At 34.6% G+C, this 19,951-nt stretch overlaps 1 protein-coding gene across 7 annotated transcripts in view; it reads left to right on the top strand.

Moving 5' to 3' along the window:
• The window catches only part of CCSER2 (coiled-coil serine rich protein 2), a 160,173-nt gene that overhangs the window by 124,958 nt on the left and 15,264 nt on the right, over nt 1–19,951 (top strand). For 5 of the 7 annotated variants that reach the window (XR_003437841.1, XM_027129689.1, XM_027129690.1 and 2 more), the window contains 2 exons: nt 524–610; nt 7,899–7,988. Coding sequence is in view for 6 of the 7 variants with exons in the window: in XM_027129689.1 (XP_026985490.1) it covers nt 524–610; nt 7,899–7,988 (177 nt within the window). In the remaining variant the exon portion in view is untranslated. Of the gene's footprint in view, nt 1–523; nt 611–7,898; nt 7,989–18,947; nt 19,033–19,951 lie in introns of those variants that run through there. The other 2 variants (XM_027129692.1, XM_027129697.1) reach the window with 1 other exon arrangement.

Here is a 19,951-nt window from a genome sequence, read left to right as displayed (position 1 = left end):
TGATTTCTGAACCAGCCATGAAATGACTCTGTGCCTTTAATTACACAGTTTTCTCTACTTGTGGCCTTCATTTCCTCTGACAGGCAACTCTTATACATTCCTTGAAATCTAGCTGAAGTTACTGTTTTGTGTGTAATTTATTTTACTACGTGGCCTAGTTCCCGATTTTCTTGTCTGTAAAATGGGGATAATAGTACCTACCTCAGGGTTGCAGTCGGAATCAACTACTTAGATACCTAAAAGGTACTTAGTTCTTGGCACCTGATTAATACTCAATGAATGTTAGCTGTTGCTGCTATTGCTGTTCATTGTTTACGTGTCAGACTCCTTAGACTATGAATTCTTAGAAGACCAAAATGGGTTTTTTTTTTTAATGGATTAATAGCTGACATATTTAAGAAGAATTTCCCCCTTAAATAAACAACCAATTCATTACTCAGTCTTCATCATTGATTTAATGCTTCTCATTAGTGTTTTTAAATACAATTAAATACTTCATGTTAAATTTTTTAAAATATTTCAGAATGAAGATTTATTAAATGAAATAAAACAACTTAAAGATGAAATAAAGAAAAAAGATGAAAAAATCCAACTATTAGAACATCAGCTTGTAAGTATTATAGTGTAGTATGTAAAGTGCAGGCTTTTCAAACTGGGCAATATGTATATTTTTTTATAAAACTAGCCAGAATTGAAACTGGATTTTATTTTTAGCTTTTAAGATTGCAATATTGTATTATTTTTAAGTTACATGCTCTCTTAAAGTATGTGGTTTAACTTTCAGTCTAAATAATAAATTTTCAAGGTGAAAAACTCAATCCATTTTCAGTTGCCTCTGTTTTGGGTATTTGAAATTCACCAATTTACATTCATGTTGTTGGGGAACGAAACTGGTGTTTAGTCTTAGGAATCTGAATGGCTGTCTGTTAGAATGGCTATTCTAAAAAAAAATGTTTCTTGCCCATGGATGATACTGAGTGATCTCTCAGAGATATGTCTGAATCTTTATAATTTTATAATTGTTATGATATCAAATGTTAGTTCCATATGAAAACTGTATGTGCTGTATCTTGAATTTAATTATAATTTGGTTTGTAATAATAAAAGGCCAGGATAACAAGAATATAATGGCATAACAATCACAAGAGGCCAAAGAAAATCTTTGTTGGAAGTCAAAACTTATTTTGACATAACAAAGCAATGCAGCAATATGGAGTAATCTCACTCAGAATATAAAGGATATAATATATTGAGCTCTGAGCCATTGGGGTCAGATCAGAATCCACCTTATGAATAAATAGTAAGAACAGATGGATCAGATGTTATGATTAAGGGTATCAGAAAACTTATGAATCTGAAAAAAGAATAACTGAATATTGCAAATTGAGGGCCTACCAAATATAAGATTAAAAAGGAAAAGAGTAAGACCAGTGTTCGTATTTAAGAACTAAAGACAAAACCCAACCCAACCAATTTTTAGGGAGAAGAAAAGGTACTTTTAGGAAATTAAGCTTCAAATTTTGCAAAAATCTGTTACAGAGCACAAGAAGTTGTATCTAGTGCACTTTAGAAAAAAAGGTTATGAACCTCACATTTTATAACTAAATGCATTTTTATTTATATACAAAGATACATTCTCAGACCTTTAGCATATTGAAAAATATGCCACCCAGTTATCTTTGTAAAATTATTTAATAATGCATCCTAAATGCTTGAGAGAGAAATTTAAAAATAACTCAAGGGCTTCCCTGGTGGCGCAGTGGTTGGGAGTCCGCCTGCCGATGCAGGGGATGCGGGTTCGTGCCCTGGTCTGGGAGGATCCTGCGTGCCGCGGAGCGGCTAGGCCTGTGAGCCATGGCTGCTGAGCCTGCGCGTCTAAAGCCTGTGCTCTGCAGCGGGAGAGGCCATGGCAGTGAGAGGCCCGTGTACTGCAAAAAAAAAAAAAACTCAAGAATAAGGAAATAAAGATTAAAATGAATGAGTGGTGAAATGAAAACCATCTTTAGAGAGATTAGGTGGGATAAACTTCCCAACTACTAACGGGAGAAAACTTAATGCTCATTATTTAATCTTATGTAATTATATATAATTTAATGTTAAAAAATATTAATTTATTAATTAAAACATGTTTTGAAATAAAAAATTTTAATTAAAATTTTAAATTGCTATTAATTTTTGTAAATATTTAGATTAAATAAAATAGGTTTGAGAAAAGAGTTAAGGGATATGCTGAAGAAGTCAGTAGCACTGAATTGTGTATCTACAAATGGGTATCTAAAATTATTCTTTTTATATACTTAGATAAATGTTTGTGAAATGCTTTAAGATAACTAATAGTAGATTAGAATAATGTATCTTGTAAAAGATGAAAGTAAGAAGACATCTAAAGTAGAGAAATACCAAGGATGTCTAAAAACAGCAGAAGTAAAGTGACAGAAATTAGACCAAATGTAATAAATATAATAGTAAATGGAAATGGCCTTATCTCATGGAGAGAGCTTTGTTGAGGATTTAAAGCAAAATCCATTAATTGCTTTGTATAAAGGAAATTTAGATAAAGTAAAACAGCACAATAATGCTGAATATAAAAGGTTGGGTGAGACAATAAAGTTATTCTCATCTAAAAAACTGAAGTTGCAGTATTAAAATTAGAAGAAGAAATCTAAGACTGAAAAAAATTATGAAAAGAGGTCACTTTATATTGATATATGATTAATAAATAATGAAAGATATAGCTTTTTATGCTGAGAACTTTTAATAGTGTTCTTTTTAACTTCAGTGTGCCTCTTAAAAAATAAGAAATGTTCTCTTCCTAGCTGAAATATTATCTTTAACCAGTTAATAGTAATTTTTAAAACATTTTCTAATATCCATTCCATATTCAGATTTCTGCAGTTCTAAAAATATCCTGTACATTTGTACATTACATCTAGTTATTCCTTAAGTCTCTTTTACTTTAGAATTATTCTTTTTTCATTGTACTGACTTACTGAAGAGACTGGGCCAGTTATCCTTAACAATATCTCACCTTACAAATAACTTTTAGAAAGGTTTTAGAAATATCTAAGAGAATCCTAAAGAAAGGAAGAAAAGCGAAGAAAAGTGAAAACATTACTCTTTAGCGATATGTGCTTCGAAATTCTCTGTATTTGATACATTAAACTTAGAAATCGTATTTATCTTGGAAGATCCCATCACCTACCTTTAGTTTAGTTGTGGAACTGGGAAGTCACTTGTTCAAATCAAGAGAATTTAAAGAGATATAAACCACTGAAAGTAGAGATAGGTAAGAGCATTTTTCAGATTACCAAAATTAAAATTGCCTTTCTCTTTACAGTTTTTTTCTTTCCTTGTATCCCTAATTTGCTCTTCTTAAAAATAGCAAAATGGCATCAGAGGAGCCATGGAATAGGAATTAGATAACTTTTCTTCAGTATTAATTAGCTGAATCTCTTGTCTTCAGTATTAATTAGCTGAATGACATTGGCAGTTTCCATCAGTCTCTAGTGCTTTATCAAAAATGTGAAGTTTTTTCTAGATGATTTCAAAGTCTTTTTCCATTTCTAGCTTTCTATACTTTTTATCTTTTTTCAAAAATAGGCACTCAGCTCTAACCTATGTTTACATGCAAACTTCAAGAAAAATATAGCGACAATATGATGTGTTAAATTCATATTTTGTGTGAAATATACAGATATAAAATCAGATTGCAGTGCTCCAGAAATGAAACTGAAAGGTATAGAGGCATGACTATTTGAACCTTATTCCAAAGTGCTGAGAATGCCCATTTATTTTCATCTTAGTGTACTAGTTAAATGATAGTTAATTTAGATGCATTTGTTTATTGAATCCTCAGAATAATCTTATGAAACTATTGTGTAGAATTTTCTTTGTGGAGACATTAGAAAGTGGAATTCAGCTTAAGTAGGTTAGCACTGTAATATATTTGAGAAGCCATAACCAGCCTGAAGCTGCATAGACCTGGGTTCAAATCCTGGCTCTGAAACTTAGTAGCCGTCTTCTCTTAGGGAAGTTACTTAATTTCTCTTAAGCCTCTTCTATATGTGAGGATAATAAAAATAATACTAACCATATAGGGTTGTGATAGCTAATTGAACTGCATATGTAAACTCTCTAATGCTACAGTTGGCCCATGGGTGCATGATAAATAATAACTCTTATTTGATGATTTGTCCCAAATCACCCAGCTAGTAATCAGTGCATATCTAATGATGTTTTAAGTTTTAAGTAAAAGTCTAACTAAAAGTGACTTGAAAATGAGAACATTTATAAACTTAAATAACAAGAAAGTATATTGGTCCCATCTGCTTCCATGGTTTCCTAATTGGTCATTTGGGTAATGGCAAAGTTCTAGGGTAGCTTTTTTGGAATCCTCTTGGCTACCCCTTCATGGTCACAGGATGTCTGCCATAGCTGTATGTGTCATATACTCAGTAGTCCCCAAAGATAGGAAAAGCACTTATTTTCTGTAGCATACCAATTTTAAAAATTAAGAACACTTTTTTAGAAATAACCCAGGCTTGCCTCATGTTTTATTGGCTAGATTTGGGTTCTTTGTCCCTTAAGCACTGAGGAATGGGATTAATCAGACTGGTTCAGACTAATCAAACTCTATCACTGGGTCAAGAGAGGATACTGAATCCCTGAATATGGGACTGCATAGAAGGTGAGCATCTGAACAGAATCTGTCAGCAATAAAGAATGCAGATGGAGAGGGAGTGATTTGAGTAGCTGTTTTCTATCTATTGAAATCACTAAAAACTAGGTTTTCCAAATTGTGGAAAATTCAAATATTTGGCGGTTATTGTTCTTCATATGTTACCACATAGGCCACAGACAGGACATTATTTCTGGAATTGCAGCAGTCAGGATAGAACAAGTAATGTGCTTGCATTAAGATAAATGTCTTACAAAAGACATTAATGTCTATCTTATAAAAGAAATTAAAAATGATACAAACAGATGGAGAGATATACCATGTTCTTGGATTGGAAGAATCGACATTGTGAAAATGACTATACTACCCAAGCAATCTACAGATTCAGTGCAATCCCTATCAAACTACCAATGGTATTTTTCACAGAACTAGAACAAAAAATTTCATAATTTGTATGGAAACACAAAAGACCCCGAATAGCCAAATCAGTCTTGAGAAAGAAAAATGGAGCTAGAGGAATCAGGCTCCCAGACTTCAGATTATACTGCAAAGCTACAGTAAACAGGACAGTATGGTACTGGCACAAAAACAGAAATATAGATCAGTGGAACAGGATAGAAAGCCCAGAGATAAACCCACGCAGATATGGTCACCTTATCTTTGTTAAAGGAGGCAAGAGAAATGGAGAAAAGACAGCCTTTTCAATAAAGGTGCTGGGAAATGGTGCTGGGAAAACTGGACAGCTACATGTAGAGAATGAAATTAGAACACTCTGTAACACCATACACAAAAATAAAGTCAAAATGTATTAAAGACCTAAATGTAAGGCCAGACAGTATAAAACTCTATGAGGAAGATATAGGCAGAACACTCTATGACATAAATCACAGCAGGATCCTTTTGACCCACCTCCTAGAGAAATGGAAATAAAAGCAAAAATAAACAAATGGGACCTAATGAAACTTAAAAGCTTTTGCACAGCAAAGGAAACCATAAACAAGATGAAAAGACAACCCTCAGAATGGGAGAAAATATTTGCAAACGAAGCAGCTGACAAAGGATTACTCTCCAAAATATACAAGTAGCTCATGCAGCCCAATATCAAAAAAACAAACAACCGAATTCAAAAAGGGGCAGAAGACCTAAACAGACATTTCTCCAAAGAAGATATACAGATTGCCAACAAACACATGAAAGGATGCTCAACATCACTGATCATTAGAGAAACGCAAATCAAAACAACAATGAGGTATCACCTCACACCAGTCAGAATGGCCATAATCAAAAAATCTACAGACAATAAATGCTGGAGAGGGTGTGGAGAAAAGGGAACCCTCTTGCACTGTTGGTGAGAATGTAAATTGAACAGCCACTATGGAGAACAGTATGGAGGTTCCTTAAAAAACTAAAAATGGAACTGCCATATGACCCAGCAATACCATTACTGGGCATATACTCTGAGAAAACCATAATTCAAAATGAGTCATGTACCACAATGTTCATTGCAGCACTATTTACAATAACCAGGACATGGAAGCAACCTAAGTGTCCATCGGCAGAGGAATGGATAAAGAAGATGTGGCACATATATACAATGGAATATTACTCAGCGATAAAAAGAAACGAAATTGTGTTATTTGTAGTGAGGTGGATGGACCTAGAGTCTGTCATACAGAGTGAAGTAAGTCAGAAAGAGAAGAAGAAATACCGTATGCTAACACGTATATATGGAATGTGAAAAGAAAAAAAAAGGTTCTGAAGAACCTAGGGGCACACAGGAATAAAGACACAGACATAGAGAATGGACTTTAGGACACAGGGATGGGGAAGGGTAAGCTGGGATGAAGTGAGAGAGTGGCATTGACATATATACACTACCAAATGTAAAATAGATAGCTAGTGGGAAGCAGCCACATAGCACAGGGAGACCAGCTTGGTGCTTTGTGACCACCTAGAGGGGTGGGGTAGGGCAGGTGGGAGGGAGTTGCAAGAGGGAGGGGATATGGGGATATATGTATACATATAGCTGATTCACTTTGTTATATAGCAGAAACTAACACAACAATGTAAAGCAATTATATCCAATAAAGATGTTTAAAAAAAAGATAAATGTCTTATATTATCTGTTTTTTTCTTTACAAATTCCTATTATATTGAATTCCAGGAGGTCTTGATTGACCTGCATATATATTGAATTTTGTTTCAGTGACTGTCCCATGTTTCAGAATGGGAAATATGTCTATACTAAGAATACAAAGAATGGGAAACACGTCTGTATTACAGAGATTTTTGTTTTGATTAGATTTTATTTTGATTATGGAAATTGGGATGATCCGATTGCAATTAAGAAAAAATTTGAATATTGGTAAATATTTTAAAAGTAAAAACTTACCATTTTAGCTTGATGCAATAATCTAGAATTTGTTATGTAGGTTTTCCTGCAAGAAAGCATATTTACCTCCAGGGGGGTTGTTTAATAAATAATATGGCTGTATTCCAACTTCACACCAAGGAGAAATTATCATTATCAATCTTTTCCTTTTTTAAAAATTTGATATTTATTTGCGAGACCGTAGTTTACACAATAGGCACATTATTTTGTGTTGTATAAATTACTGAATGAGTATGATCTGAGTGAAGTCATGTGAAGAGAATTTATTTATGAACTGAGATGGTCAGATGGATCTTGTCAAAGGGCAGAGATCCTTTAAAATATTCCAGTCCAGTAAAGTCAACACATCATTAAAAGGGCTTTTAAATGCGTTGCACGGGTGAAGAGACAACCTTAATTGTGGACTGGTGGTATTTAATAGCCGAGTCCCATCAAAAATGAATTTAAGAAAGAAACTGTGCTGCAGTGATTGTAGTACCATAATACTTTAGGGACGTATTTAAAGTTTTGCTATTATATTCTTTATATACTGTATATTGCTGTATATGTTCTACATCTATATACACATATATTTATATACATAAAATCATAGGTAGTGTGTTGTATAGGCAGTATAAGAGATTGCCAACGGTAATTTTGACTACTCAAAATTTTGCCTTGCTGGGTGAATCTAAAATCCAGTCTGTGAAAAAGATGGGAGACTACTGAATAGATTTTGATGTTTGCATTTTTATTTTAACCCCCTAAGAAAGACCCTAATTACTTTGTTTGTATGTATATGTATATATATAGAATTATACCAATGTAAAAATTTATGTTTTTGTTCAGGCAACTCGGTGTAACTGCCATCAAAAATCTAAAGAGGAAAAACGCACACATGCTGATAAATATACCCAAACACCCTGGAGAAGAATTCCTGTAAGTAACACATACTCTTATCCTCTTTTCTTGTCATTTACTATTTCAATGTTTTGTTCTACTCCTTTTACGCTAATAATTTTGAATCTGCTGTGGCTGTCAGTTTTTTTTTAAGGTAAGTGGATTTTTCTTGTTCTTAGGTGTTTCTGTGCTTTCTAAAGCTTCTCTTCTGTGTCTTATTTGAATGAATGTGCATTTAATAGCTTTTCCATTCTGCATACCGTAGGTCATTTTATTTGAGTGTCTAGTCTCTCTCTTATTGCATGTATTTATGAGAGTAGTAGTTCCCCATGCCCTACAAGAAAAAGAAGTCCAAAATGCAGTCTTCCCTCTTTAGCAGCATATGACTCTGAAAATATATTATGTAGCCTGTTCTTTTTATTTGTTGAGACTTTTCAAATATATTGTTATTATAATTACTCAAACAAATATTGAGGCTATTAGGAAGTATAAATGCATTAAGATACAGACAGTAAAGGTTATGTTTTGGGCATAGTTAGGGTAGGGAATGGCTTCTTCTAAACAGTAGAAAATAACCATGCATTCTGTGCTTCTTCATTGTTTTTCAAAAATACTACATCTCAAAACATGTTTAGTGTTAAAAATACACTTTCTGAACTCGCTCAGGATATGCCTGAGCCAGAGAGTCATCATGGCTATCAGTCATTGTTATCCTATTGTATGGTGCCAAGTAATAGGTATTTCATGGTAAAAGAATGCCTGATAAGCCAGCCTTGCTCTTCTTTGGCCTTATTTTAAGCAGTGGAATCCTCGTTAACACAAATGAACAGGGAATTATAATGGTTAGTGTAATCAACAATCTGCTTTTTTTAAACTTAGCTATAGGCCTTTAAAGTTTATACGATACTTATTTCTTTTCATCTAATAAGTAGTTATTTTTTGTATGCTCTGTATAAAGTACAAAGCTAATAATTAATTTGTTCAACAAAAGTTTGGTGAGCCCCTCCCATCTCAGTTATTAGCCTCTTGAAGTAGAAGTGGGGAATTGGGAAAGAAAATATACAGACAAATAAGGATTCTTCCATTAACAAGTGCTTATTAAAGGAACTGACGGTGTGATATAGTTAAAGTGTAGAAAGTGCTGTAAGGTTCAAAGGATTGGGAAAGTCTAGGTGGAGGAATCAAGCTTGGTGAAAAGGGTGAAGGTAGTGGTTGAATCATAGAAAGCAAAAGATGTCAGTAGACAGAGACGAGTTCCAGAATTGAGAATGAGAGACTATTCTACATCAGCACTCTTCCATAGAGTTTCCTTGAGGTCCAGTGCAGTAGCCACTAGCTACATGTGACTGTTGAATACTTGAAAATGTGGCTAGTGTGACTGCAGAAGATAACTGTAAATAATATTTAATTGTAATTAAATGTAAATAGCCACATATGGCTAGTGGATACCATATTGGACAAAGCATCTCTAGAGTTAATGATGAAGTAGACTTAGATGGATTATAGGAAAGCCACCTGGAACAATAAAGGGAAGTCAGTGAAGGCAATTTTTGGAAGAAATGAAGGAAAATAAAAAAGACAGAGTTCATATTTAGGTAGTGGAAAAAAAGAGAGAAAGAAGGTAAAAATGAGTTGTAGGAGAAGATGGTACCTTCAGAAGAAGAATGGATAAGTCAAATTCTGACCAAATGTTCTCATCTGAGGGACAGAATGCCCAGATAAAATAGTGAAATGGATAACATGGAAAGAAGAATAAAAACATGGAAGGTGCCTAATCATTCATACAAGAATACTTGAAGAGACTAGGCATATGCAGGAAAATGGTGATTATGTGAGAAATAAGGATTCACTTTAAATATATAAACTTATAAGACTATATTTTAAACATAGTATGACATTGTTGATCCATGTACAAGCATGTTCTTATAAATAATACTATCTTGGACTGAATTTTAAGTTTTTAAAATGTATTTCCAATATCATTTTTAAAGGATTTAACATCAGTATTTGAAGATTTGAATAGTTATTTTGCACATTAAGTAAATTGTAAATTTTCATGATAGGTACTTTTATAGAACATTTGTTTGAACATCTTAAATTAACTAGAGAAGACAAAATACCAGAATACATTTCTAGACTCACACCATCAAAGCTTATTATTTATGCCCTTGAATCTCAAAGAAGGGATTGCAAGATGGACCCAAAGGATTCACATAATGACCCAACCTGGATTACTCTGAAAATTGAGTGTAGGAATAAACAGTTTTATTGGTATCATTGGGAAAGCTGCCAATCAGTTAAAACTCAGATTGTGCACAATTTGACCTGATACTAGTTTCCTCTCATATTTTAAGAACTAACTCTTATTATATATAGCAAAGGAGTTAAGAAAGATGCTTTTATATAAAATTTAAATGCTCTGTTGGAATTAGTTTCTAGTACTGAATCACAGATTAATCCACTTTATAGCATATTTAATAGATATGAATAAAATTTATATAAATTCAAGAATTGGAATATCATCAGCATTATTTGCAATCCTTTGTGCTTAGAATTAGGTTCGCATGACTCAGATTTATTGGATCATACATATATTGCAAAATGTTACAGTCAACTATGTTCCTATTGTAACTATTTATAAAATAGAAAATATTGAATCAGAAAAATATATCACAGACATATCACACACAAAAAAATCAATTGTTTATAATTCCCAAAGGAGAAGGAATTTACTTAGTCCTACCAGTCATGATATATGTGCTAGCAAAGAACTTTGCTCCTTTTTTTCCCCTTGCCTGGGAGATAAGATGAAATGTTAAATATAAGGAACAATATAACCCAAAGATTTGTCTCAAGTACTCTTTCCTAAGTCCTTTTTCTTTTAGACCACATGCCTTTCTGATTTGGAAGTGGGCAGTATTATTGGTTAATTTTTATGTAAGATTAATAACCTGATTTTAAACTTAGATGTGCCATTTTCTCCCAATTAGAGAGTCGTTACATTACTATTTATATATATTTCCAAAGGGAATTAAGGGATTTATTTCTTTGCTAAGCTTTTTATTTATATTCACTATTACTTATATTTAAAATATGCCACTAGAAGTATTTTAAGTGAAATATCTATATCCTTTGGTGTATAAACATGTAATATTTAATGGTCATGCAATAATGTTTAATCAATATTAGACATTGAACGTTAAATATGACCTATGTTTCAGTGAGCTAAATGCTGATAGGAACCATCTTTGTACTGAGACATCACATTTTAGTAGGCATGTGAGTATGACAACACACCAAGAATTCTATTATATGTGTCTTTTACACTGTAGTTTATGAGCAATAGCACCTGAAACCAATAACTGAAAAATGGAATTGTTTTACAAGGCTAGGGACAAATGAAATATAGATATTAGAGCAGCTGAGTGATTTATCTGGTCATGAATTTAAGGGTATGTAAATTCGTATCCTCTAATACCAAATACCAGAACTGAAGTAGGCATTTTTGGAACTTTGTTTAAAATATCCACTGAAAGGGACTTCCCTGGTGGCACCGTGGTTAAGAATCCGGCTGCCAATGCAGGGGACATGGGTTCGAGCCCTGGTCAGGGAAGATCCCACATGCCGCGGAGCAACTAAGCCCGTGTGCCACAATTACTGAGCCTGCATGCCACAACTACTGAAGCCCGCGCGCCTAGAGCCCGGGCTCTGCAACAAGAGAAGCCACCGCAATGAGAAGCCCATGCACCACAATGAAGAGTAGCCCCCGCTCGCCGCAACTAGAGAAAGCCCTCATGCAGCAACAAAGACCCAACGCAGCCAAAAATAAATAAATAATAAATAAGTTTTTAAAAAATAATAAAATAAATAAAATGTCCACTGAAAGAAACAAAGTTTGTATGCACAGTAGTTAGAAAACAAAGGACAGCACCAAAGTTTTCCACTGCTGGTATCCATTTCATGTGTGTAATGTAGGGTTTAACTTACTGACTTAACACAGTGAGGGTGTAGGCAGGACATAGAGAGATTTTACTCTTAGAATTTAATGTTAGATAGCAATCAGTGAGAAATGGATGATCCTGTTAGGTTTCCAAGAAGCAGCATGATCAAATTAGTCTTTTAGAAGAAATTAATCAGCTTCCATAAGAGGTAATAAAAGTTGCTCCTCTTTTAGTTTATGCTAGCAGAGTGCTAACTTATTAGGCCTTTATTTGTTGGAGCATTCTAACTTCTCTTGTTCTTAGGTAATTACAAAAACATTTTTACAGATGTTTTAGAAAATTACTATTTTTTAAATGTCAGATGTAACTAAAATTTTTTGCTAGAGAATGTCTCTTTAGTATTATGCTCAGAGGGTTCTTTCAAAAAGTTACATTGATATTCCTGATATAGCAGAAAATAATACCATTACTCTTACCTAGTCCTAAAATTTCTAAGCAAATATAGCTATCCTGATCATTCAGAGCAGTGAAGTGTCAATGTACCTTCAGCCAAAGCCCACCAGGAATATATCTGTAAAACAAGTTGGGTGGATTACTTGTTGCAGCCAGGGAGAACACACATCGTGAAAAATGATATCAAGATTGTATCAGAAAGAACCTTTTATAGGATTTGAGCTTTTCTTGGATGATTTGAGGGAGGGTCTAAGGAATCGGGTTTGCTCAGATTGGATACTATCAGAAGATAGAAAAGTCTAGAGTACTTTCTGGATGGCACAGTGTGACCTTGCCTTTATCTGTACTTAGGCAAAATTATGAAGTGACCTTATTTTGTTTCATGTTACCATGGTCTCAGAGTAACCATGGTATTCTGTGAGATTGTTTATGAGATCACTGGGCACTAGGGGCTGCTTGTCATCTTTCACAGAAGGAATACTTGGGCTTGGATTAAATAAAAATTTACCAACCAGATGAAATTTCTTTTACGATTGTAACTGTAACATTTGGATTGTTACCTCTCTGTTTTTTTAAATCATTTACTATACTTTGCCATGTTTTAGTGTAGTTATTGGTGGTGGTAGTAGTAATGATTACATAAGAATTATTATGAGGAAAGAGAAGTTTGGAGAGTTAGAGTTGGATCACATTATGGAGAGACTTAGATGTTAGACTGAGAACTTTCAACTTAATTCTGTAGCCAGAAGGTTCTAGCAGGGGCCAGACTTAACTGTATTTTGTTACAGGGAGAGTAATGTGAGAGGAGAAACTGTGATTGTCATGAGGCAGGGGTTGTGTCTCATTCCTTCATCTGTGCTTACTGGCTTAGCACAGGGCCCAGTAGGATTGAATCAGTTCCAGTGAGAACACAGTGAAGGCAGGGAAAACTACTTAGAAGATTATTATAATAGCCCAGGAGATGAGGCTAACCTATGATTTTTGATCTCTCATGGAGATGGAGAGAAAAATCCCTGAGGCAGAATCTGTTGTCTTGAAAAGTGATTAGATGAAAAGGTGTGATGAATGGGAAGAAGATGGATGTAAGTTATCAAATGTGGATGACTGGGAAGATGACATGTCAGTTAAGAAAATAGGAGAACCAAGAGAAGGGATTTTATTTGGTAAGAAAACTGCTAAAGGTTTTAAATATATATTTTAATCACTTGAGATTGAGATTCTGGCAGGACAGAAGGGTAGAGGAGTTTGAATATGTAGGATTGGAACTTGAAAAGTGCCAGAGAAGTTAGATATAGATGTAGGTTCAAAGTGGGGCGGTGGGAGGTGGGAATGAGTTTATGGAAGACAGAAATCTCTAGTAAAGAGTTTCATCCACTAAGGAAGCTCAGTGCTACAGTGCCAACTGCCACAGACCCCTTTCGGAGCAAATAAGACCATTCCAGGAGGCTTCCTAAGCTCTCCCAGAAGAGGGAGACACAAGCAAACTAATCTTCCTGAATCAGGAAAAGTTTTCTCTCTTCAGTGCTAAGATTAAAAATTCTCCATCCTCTAAGCTCAGGTGGTAACTCTCATCTGCTCTCATCCCTTGCTTTAAGAAAAAGCAGCTGCTGAGGGAAGAGCTGCATGTGTTCTGAAGAACTCAGTTCACTGTTCTTTATCTTATCCCACAAGGTTTGAGTTCACAGAAAGATGTTTTTACTTGGTCTCCCTAGGCTTTATCTTGAGAGAAATGAAATTTCCTCTAAAACCCTGAATCCAGATACTCTTGTTTTTTAATGTTTTCGTATTCTTTTATTTTGTTCTTGTTTGTGTGCATATGTATGTATTTTGTCCCACCGATTTAAAGTGTAACTAGAATGTTATGCATATGGTTAAACTATATGTCAGATATCCTATGTTTTCCTACAAGTAGATTTTTTTTCCCCTTGGATGTGATATATTCATATGCATTCCTACTGCTTTTTGTTTTTATATACAACCATTGTGATTTCTCCAGCAGAAAGCGTCTCATATCTTCATCTTAAAAGTCAGCAGAAGATTTAAAGTAGACTCAGTTGAGCAAAAGGCCCTTTCCTGGGCAGAGCTTAGGGATCTTCACAGCATCAACTAGGAAAGAATTATGCACTTTCCTGCCCTCTAATTAGTGCTCCAATATAAATGTAATGTGAGCTACATATATAATATAAATGCTTTAGTATCCAAATTAAAGCAAGAAGAAACATGCAAAATTAATTTTAATAAAATACTCTATTTAACCCAGTAGTACCATTTGAACATGTAATCAATATAAAGAAGATATTGAGATACGTTACATTCTAGTTTTTGTTTTCGTATGAAGTCTTTGACATCTTGTGTGTATTTTACATTTATACCACATTTCGATTGAGACTATCTGCTTAACCCCATGTAGCTGCTAGCAACCATATTGGATAGTGCAGCTCTGAATGGAGGTCACTGGGTTTGGCTTTAAACCTGAACTATGTAGCAGGAATTAACCAAAAAATAACACAAAATAGAAAATTCCTTCAGGTTTTAAACCATGGGTCCATTTATTCATTCATTCATTGAACTTTGACTAGTTTTTTCTGTATTTCAATCCCAGTACTAAGGGCTTTGGATACTAAATAAAAGACATTGCTTGATTCTTAGTTTATGGTACTCATGGACAGACAGCAAAGTGTAAATCAGATGATAGGACAGTGAGGCCTTGTTTCTGGACCAGAGGCTGGTGGACATGTCTTCCAGTTACGGGGACTAGACCATCTGGCTCTCAAATCTATCTTCACATGGCCGTGACTTCCAGCAATCTTCAGTTCAGGAGTGTAGTGTATTCCAGCACTCACTGCTGGAAGAGATCTATCCGTCTGGGAAATTTTTCTTTCTTCGTTAATACTGTCTTTTTGCTCAAAATCATGTTTCCCATCCTTTCCTTAGATCTTATAAATCATACATCTTCCTAGTTTCGAAGTTAGGGTCTTCCGTACAAGTTCCCTTCTTTGTAGAAACACTTCCAGTAGACATGGAATCATGGGGAGCCAGCACATGCTGTTTCTTAGCGCTGCTGCTTGCTGTTGCTCACATGTCTGCTGTCTCTGAACTTGCCTGGTCTCAAGGTTTAGTTAGTCATGTTTTATAGTTGTTTCAGTTTTTTTTTTACTATTGAAAGGAATATATAATCATCTTTTTATTATCAGGGAAATTACCTTTAGTTTATAGAGATGAGGAGGTCGTTAAACATGTTTTCCTTCTCTCCCCAAGAAAATATGATCCTACCAATATAATTAGCGTTTCAAATAATTTTCCTCAGTATCACTCTAATGTGCATTGTTTTTACTCCTCTGTTTGTGTTGTTACTTTTTATTTTAAATTCTTGTAGATTCATAGGAAGTTGCAAAAATAGATCCCTTATTTCACCCAATATCCCACAACAGTTACATTTTATATAGCTGTAGTACAGTGTCAAAACCGAAATTGACTTTAGAGAATGCATAGTTCTGTGCCATTTTATCACTTGTGTAGATTCCTGCAACAACTACCATATTTAAAACACAGAATTATTGCACCACTACAAAGTTCTCTCTTCTGCGCTGCCTTTTAATAGTCACAACCACTTCTTCCCTTACCATTCCTAACCCCTGACAACCACTAATGTCTTCCATATCTAAATATTGTCATTTCAAGAATTTTATATAAATGGTGTTATACAGTGTGTGAGCTTTTGAGATTGGCTTTTTTTCACCCAGCATAATACCCTGGAGATCCATCCAAGTAGTTGTGTCTATCAGTAATTTGTTCCTCTTTACTGCCGAGTAGTAGACCATAATATTGGATGTTCCACGGTTTTTTTAACCACTTGTGTCTATAATAGACATGTTGGTAGTTTCCAGTTTTTGGCTATTAAAGATAAAGCTGTTATAAATATTTGTGTAGATGTAAATTTTCATTTCTCTAGGATAAATGCCCAGTAGTGCGATTTCTGGGTAATATTGTAACTGTACGTTTAGTTTTCAGAGAAACTGGCAAACTGTCAGAGTGGCTGTGCTATTTTAGATTCTCATCAGCATTGTATGAGTGATGCAGTTTCTCTGCATCCTCACTAGCGCTTAGTGTTGTCATTATTATTTTTTAAATTTTAGCCATTCTGGTAGGTGTGTAGTTGATATCTCATTGATTTGTTTGTCTTGGGGGAGTAAAGAATGGGTATCATTGTATTTGTTTTTTAAGATTTTTAGGTGCTTGCAGTGTGTGTCCAGGCCTGTCAAATGTTATATCTTCATCTCTAGGTAAACACAATAACTTAATTTAATTCAGTTTGAATCAGTAAACAGAGTCTCCCGTTTGTTGGGGACGGTTAGGCAGGGAATGTGGGACATTTAACATCTTTTAAACTCCTGACAGGTTCTAGGTATTTTTACAGATACTTTCACTTAAATTATTTTAAAGAACTAATGATTTATCATGAGAGACAATTTAATACAGTTGATTGTTTTAAGTGCCGTATAAATAGAGTTATAAAATTAAAGGATAACAGTGACTCTGGAGTTGGGGGTGTGTGAGCCAACTGAATTACAACTAAAAGTGAGACGTTTCTTAGAGATGAACCATTCTATCTTAGTTCGTTCAGGCACCTATAACAATACCACAGACTGGCTTATAAACAATAGAAATTTATTTCTTACAGTTCTGGAGGCTGCAAATTCCAAGATCAAGGCACCAGCCTGCTTCCTGGTTTATAAACAGCCGTCTTTTCCCTGTGTCCTCAACATGGTGGAAGGGGTGAGGGGGCTTTCTGGGATTTCTTTCACAAGGCACTAATCCTATTCGTGAGGGCTCCACCCTCATGAGCTAATCACTACCCAAAGGCCCACCTCCAAACCATCACACTGGGGCAGTAGGTTTCAACATATGAAACTTGGGGGCGGGAGCACAAATGACTTAGTCTGTAGCACATTCCAATCCTGCATCATACAAATGAAGAGACTGAGACTCAGAGAAGATCAGTGGCTTTCTCAAGGTTATAGGCTCTTAGAAGATCCAAGGAAAAACACAGTTCCCTGATTCCCAGTGGGTACTATTTCTATAAACCCTCAGGGAGACGTTTTTTCTTTGAGAAGGAATCTCTGACTGCTGGTTTAGTTTATTTACAAAATCCCTATCTGAAAGTTTCTTTACCCAGTGCAGTGAGTAGAAGCTGGTCCTGCCTGGTGAAACCCATAGGGAGAAAAGTACATGCCCCTTCTTGGCTGAGGACTTGCTTTGTGTAAAGGTTTTGGACCAAAACATCTCTGAAACAGCAAAATCGAGTTGTATCAGGTAATATCTATGGAGAGCACCTGGGGTCATCACCCTATTAAATATTTCCTAATCACCCATGGCTAAATTAGTGGAGAAGTTACAATAATTTCAAAAGACAAGATCTTTATTTACTAGGATACTCTAAAGATCATTAATTTTATTTAATTTCTTGTAGCTATTTGTTTCCTTAATCAACATAGAAAATGGATCTTTTTTTGGTTTTTGTTTTGTAGTGAGCAATGTAGGATTATTCTTAAATTTAAATGTGTCTGATTGTACTGAACCTGAGACAAGGAATGTTGATACAGGAGTGGACATAAGTTTTTTATTTGGATCAGTGTTCCCGAAATATCTAAACATCAGTAAAATACATTAGTAATCTTCTAGTACATCATTTCTATATCAGATTAATTGCTGTGAAAAATTATGCATACTTTATTTTGCAAATTGAGCTGGGTGTGATGATGATTTACAAGCTCATTTTTCTTGATGCTATCATGAGTGTTTCTATAGTTTTATGTGTGGATATGTCTCATCAGTGAGGAGGCTAGGAACAGAGAGACATGAGACCCAATCTGGTTCTATTTGTGTGAACAAATTCTCTCTTGAAGACCCAGTTTTACCTGGAATGTGAGGAAATAGAAGTAAATGACATTTCTGTTGTTTTCCAGTTCTGATAATCTGATCAAAATAAGTAAAGCTAAGAAGCCACAAGTTAATAAAATTAAAAAGTTTGCATGTGTAACCTGTGGCCTGTATGTCACATTCTTGATATAGTACTCACTCTTACAACATCCTAAGTCTTTTGAATGCTGTGTTGGTTCTGCTATCTTCAGCTAATGTTCTTTATTTTAGCTGCTAATCCTTTGAAAACCTATGAGTTAAAAAGAAAAAAATTTTGTATGATAATTTTTTAATGCCTAATTTCTTATTGATGCAGTTTCTGTGTGTTTAACTCTTAAAGTCTATCTCCCCTTTTAAATGCTTTCATTTTTTGCAAAAAAACTGGAATCTGCTACTTTAAAAAGAGATACATGATGATAAATGTAATTGTATGCCAGAAAAAATATATTATTTCATATGCATTAACTACAAATATTAGAGGAAAATAATTTTTTTCTTAACATATGAAAAATAACTAGTTTTGGATTATGATGTATTTTTAGTAATTTGGGCTGCCTGTATTTAAAAAAATGAAATCTGTCTTCTCATTAACACTGTTATTTTTTTTTAAAGTATGACTGTGGTTTCTCTATTTTTTGGTTCCCATTTTTATTATACCTCCCTACCCCCATCTCTCTCTGCACAGGGTGGGTATTCTGCCCCCTCCTTCTCTCCTTGGCAGGGCTCCTTCCAAGGCATCCCACGGACTGTTCCACCGCACCGCAGACAGAGTGAGTCTGTGTCTCTCACTCCTATCCTGCTCTGGCTTCCCATTCATGGTATTCCCCTTCTGCATGACTATCCCTCCCCAGCACCTCCTCTCCCTCCAGAGTGACCTGCAGGCACACGCTAAACCAGCACTCCCTGGGCTCTCCTCTCTTAATTAATACTTCCTTTGACTGCATGTAAATAGACTTTTCTCCTTAGAGCCTTAGGAAAGCTGTCTGAAGTTAATGTCATTCTAATGCCGTTTAAACCTATTGCCAGTGACCCTATACCTACTGACATGCATCTGTCTTTAATATATTTTCTATTTTCATGACCTTGAGATATATGAATAAAAATTTTTTAAATCTAGTCATGTTAAAAATGTATACACTATCTGCAGTAGTATAATGGACAGATGCATATTGTTTAGGGAGCAGGCTTACTAGACCATTGCACATTTCTTTAAATATTTTCTAATCAAAAGGTGTTGATTGTGTTTCACTGTCATCTAATACAAAAATCTTTTAAATCATTTTTAAGAGTGTTTTTTAATAACTAATATGTCTTTGTAATTTATCAGCTGCTTTACAGTACAGAAGAAATGGCTTTTGAATATGCATGGTTTACTAACATTTCTAATGATTTAGTAATTGTTTGACTTAAAAAAAATCTTTGTTTACATTAAATCTGCTTTCCAAAACAGCGTTTATTATTTTGTATTATGTACTTAAGTATATAACTGGTAAGTTGATTATATTTTATCTTTTTTGAAAAGTCACCCAAAAAAAGCTAATGTTAATGAAAAAGATATAAATGTTGTCAGAGTCACTTTTATGCCTTCTCCATAGATTTGCCCTGATTTGTGATTCATATCAATTTTTTCATAAATTATTCTTATCAAAGTCATGTGAAGTATCAAAGGTCCAAAAGGGGGAAATTTTA

The sequence above is a fragment of the Aethalodelphis obliquidens genome, unplaced genomic scaffold, assembly GCF_003676395.1.
Source record: "Aethalodelphis obliquidens isolate GAN/ISIS:26980383/991018 unplaced genomic scaffold, ASM367639v1 scaffold37, whole genome shotgun sequence".
NCBI classification, from domain to species: Eukaryota; Metazoa; Chordata; class Mammalia; order Artiodactyla; family Delphinidae; genus Aethalodelphis; species Aethalodelphis obliquidens.
This window is presented reverse-complemented; position numbering and strand designations above follow the sequence as displayed.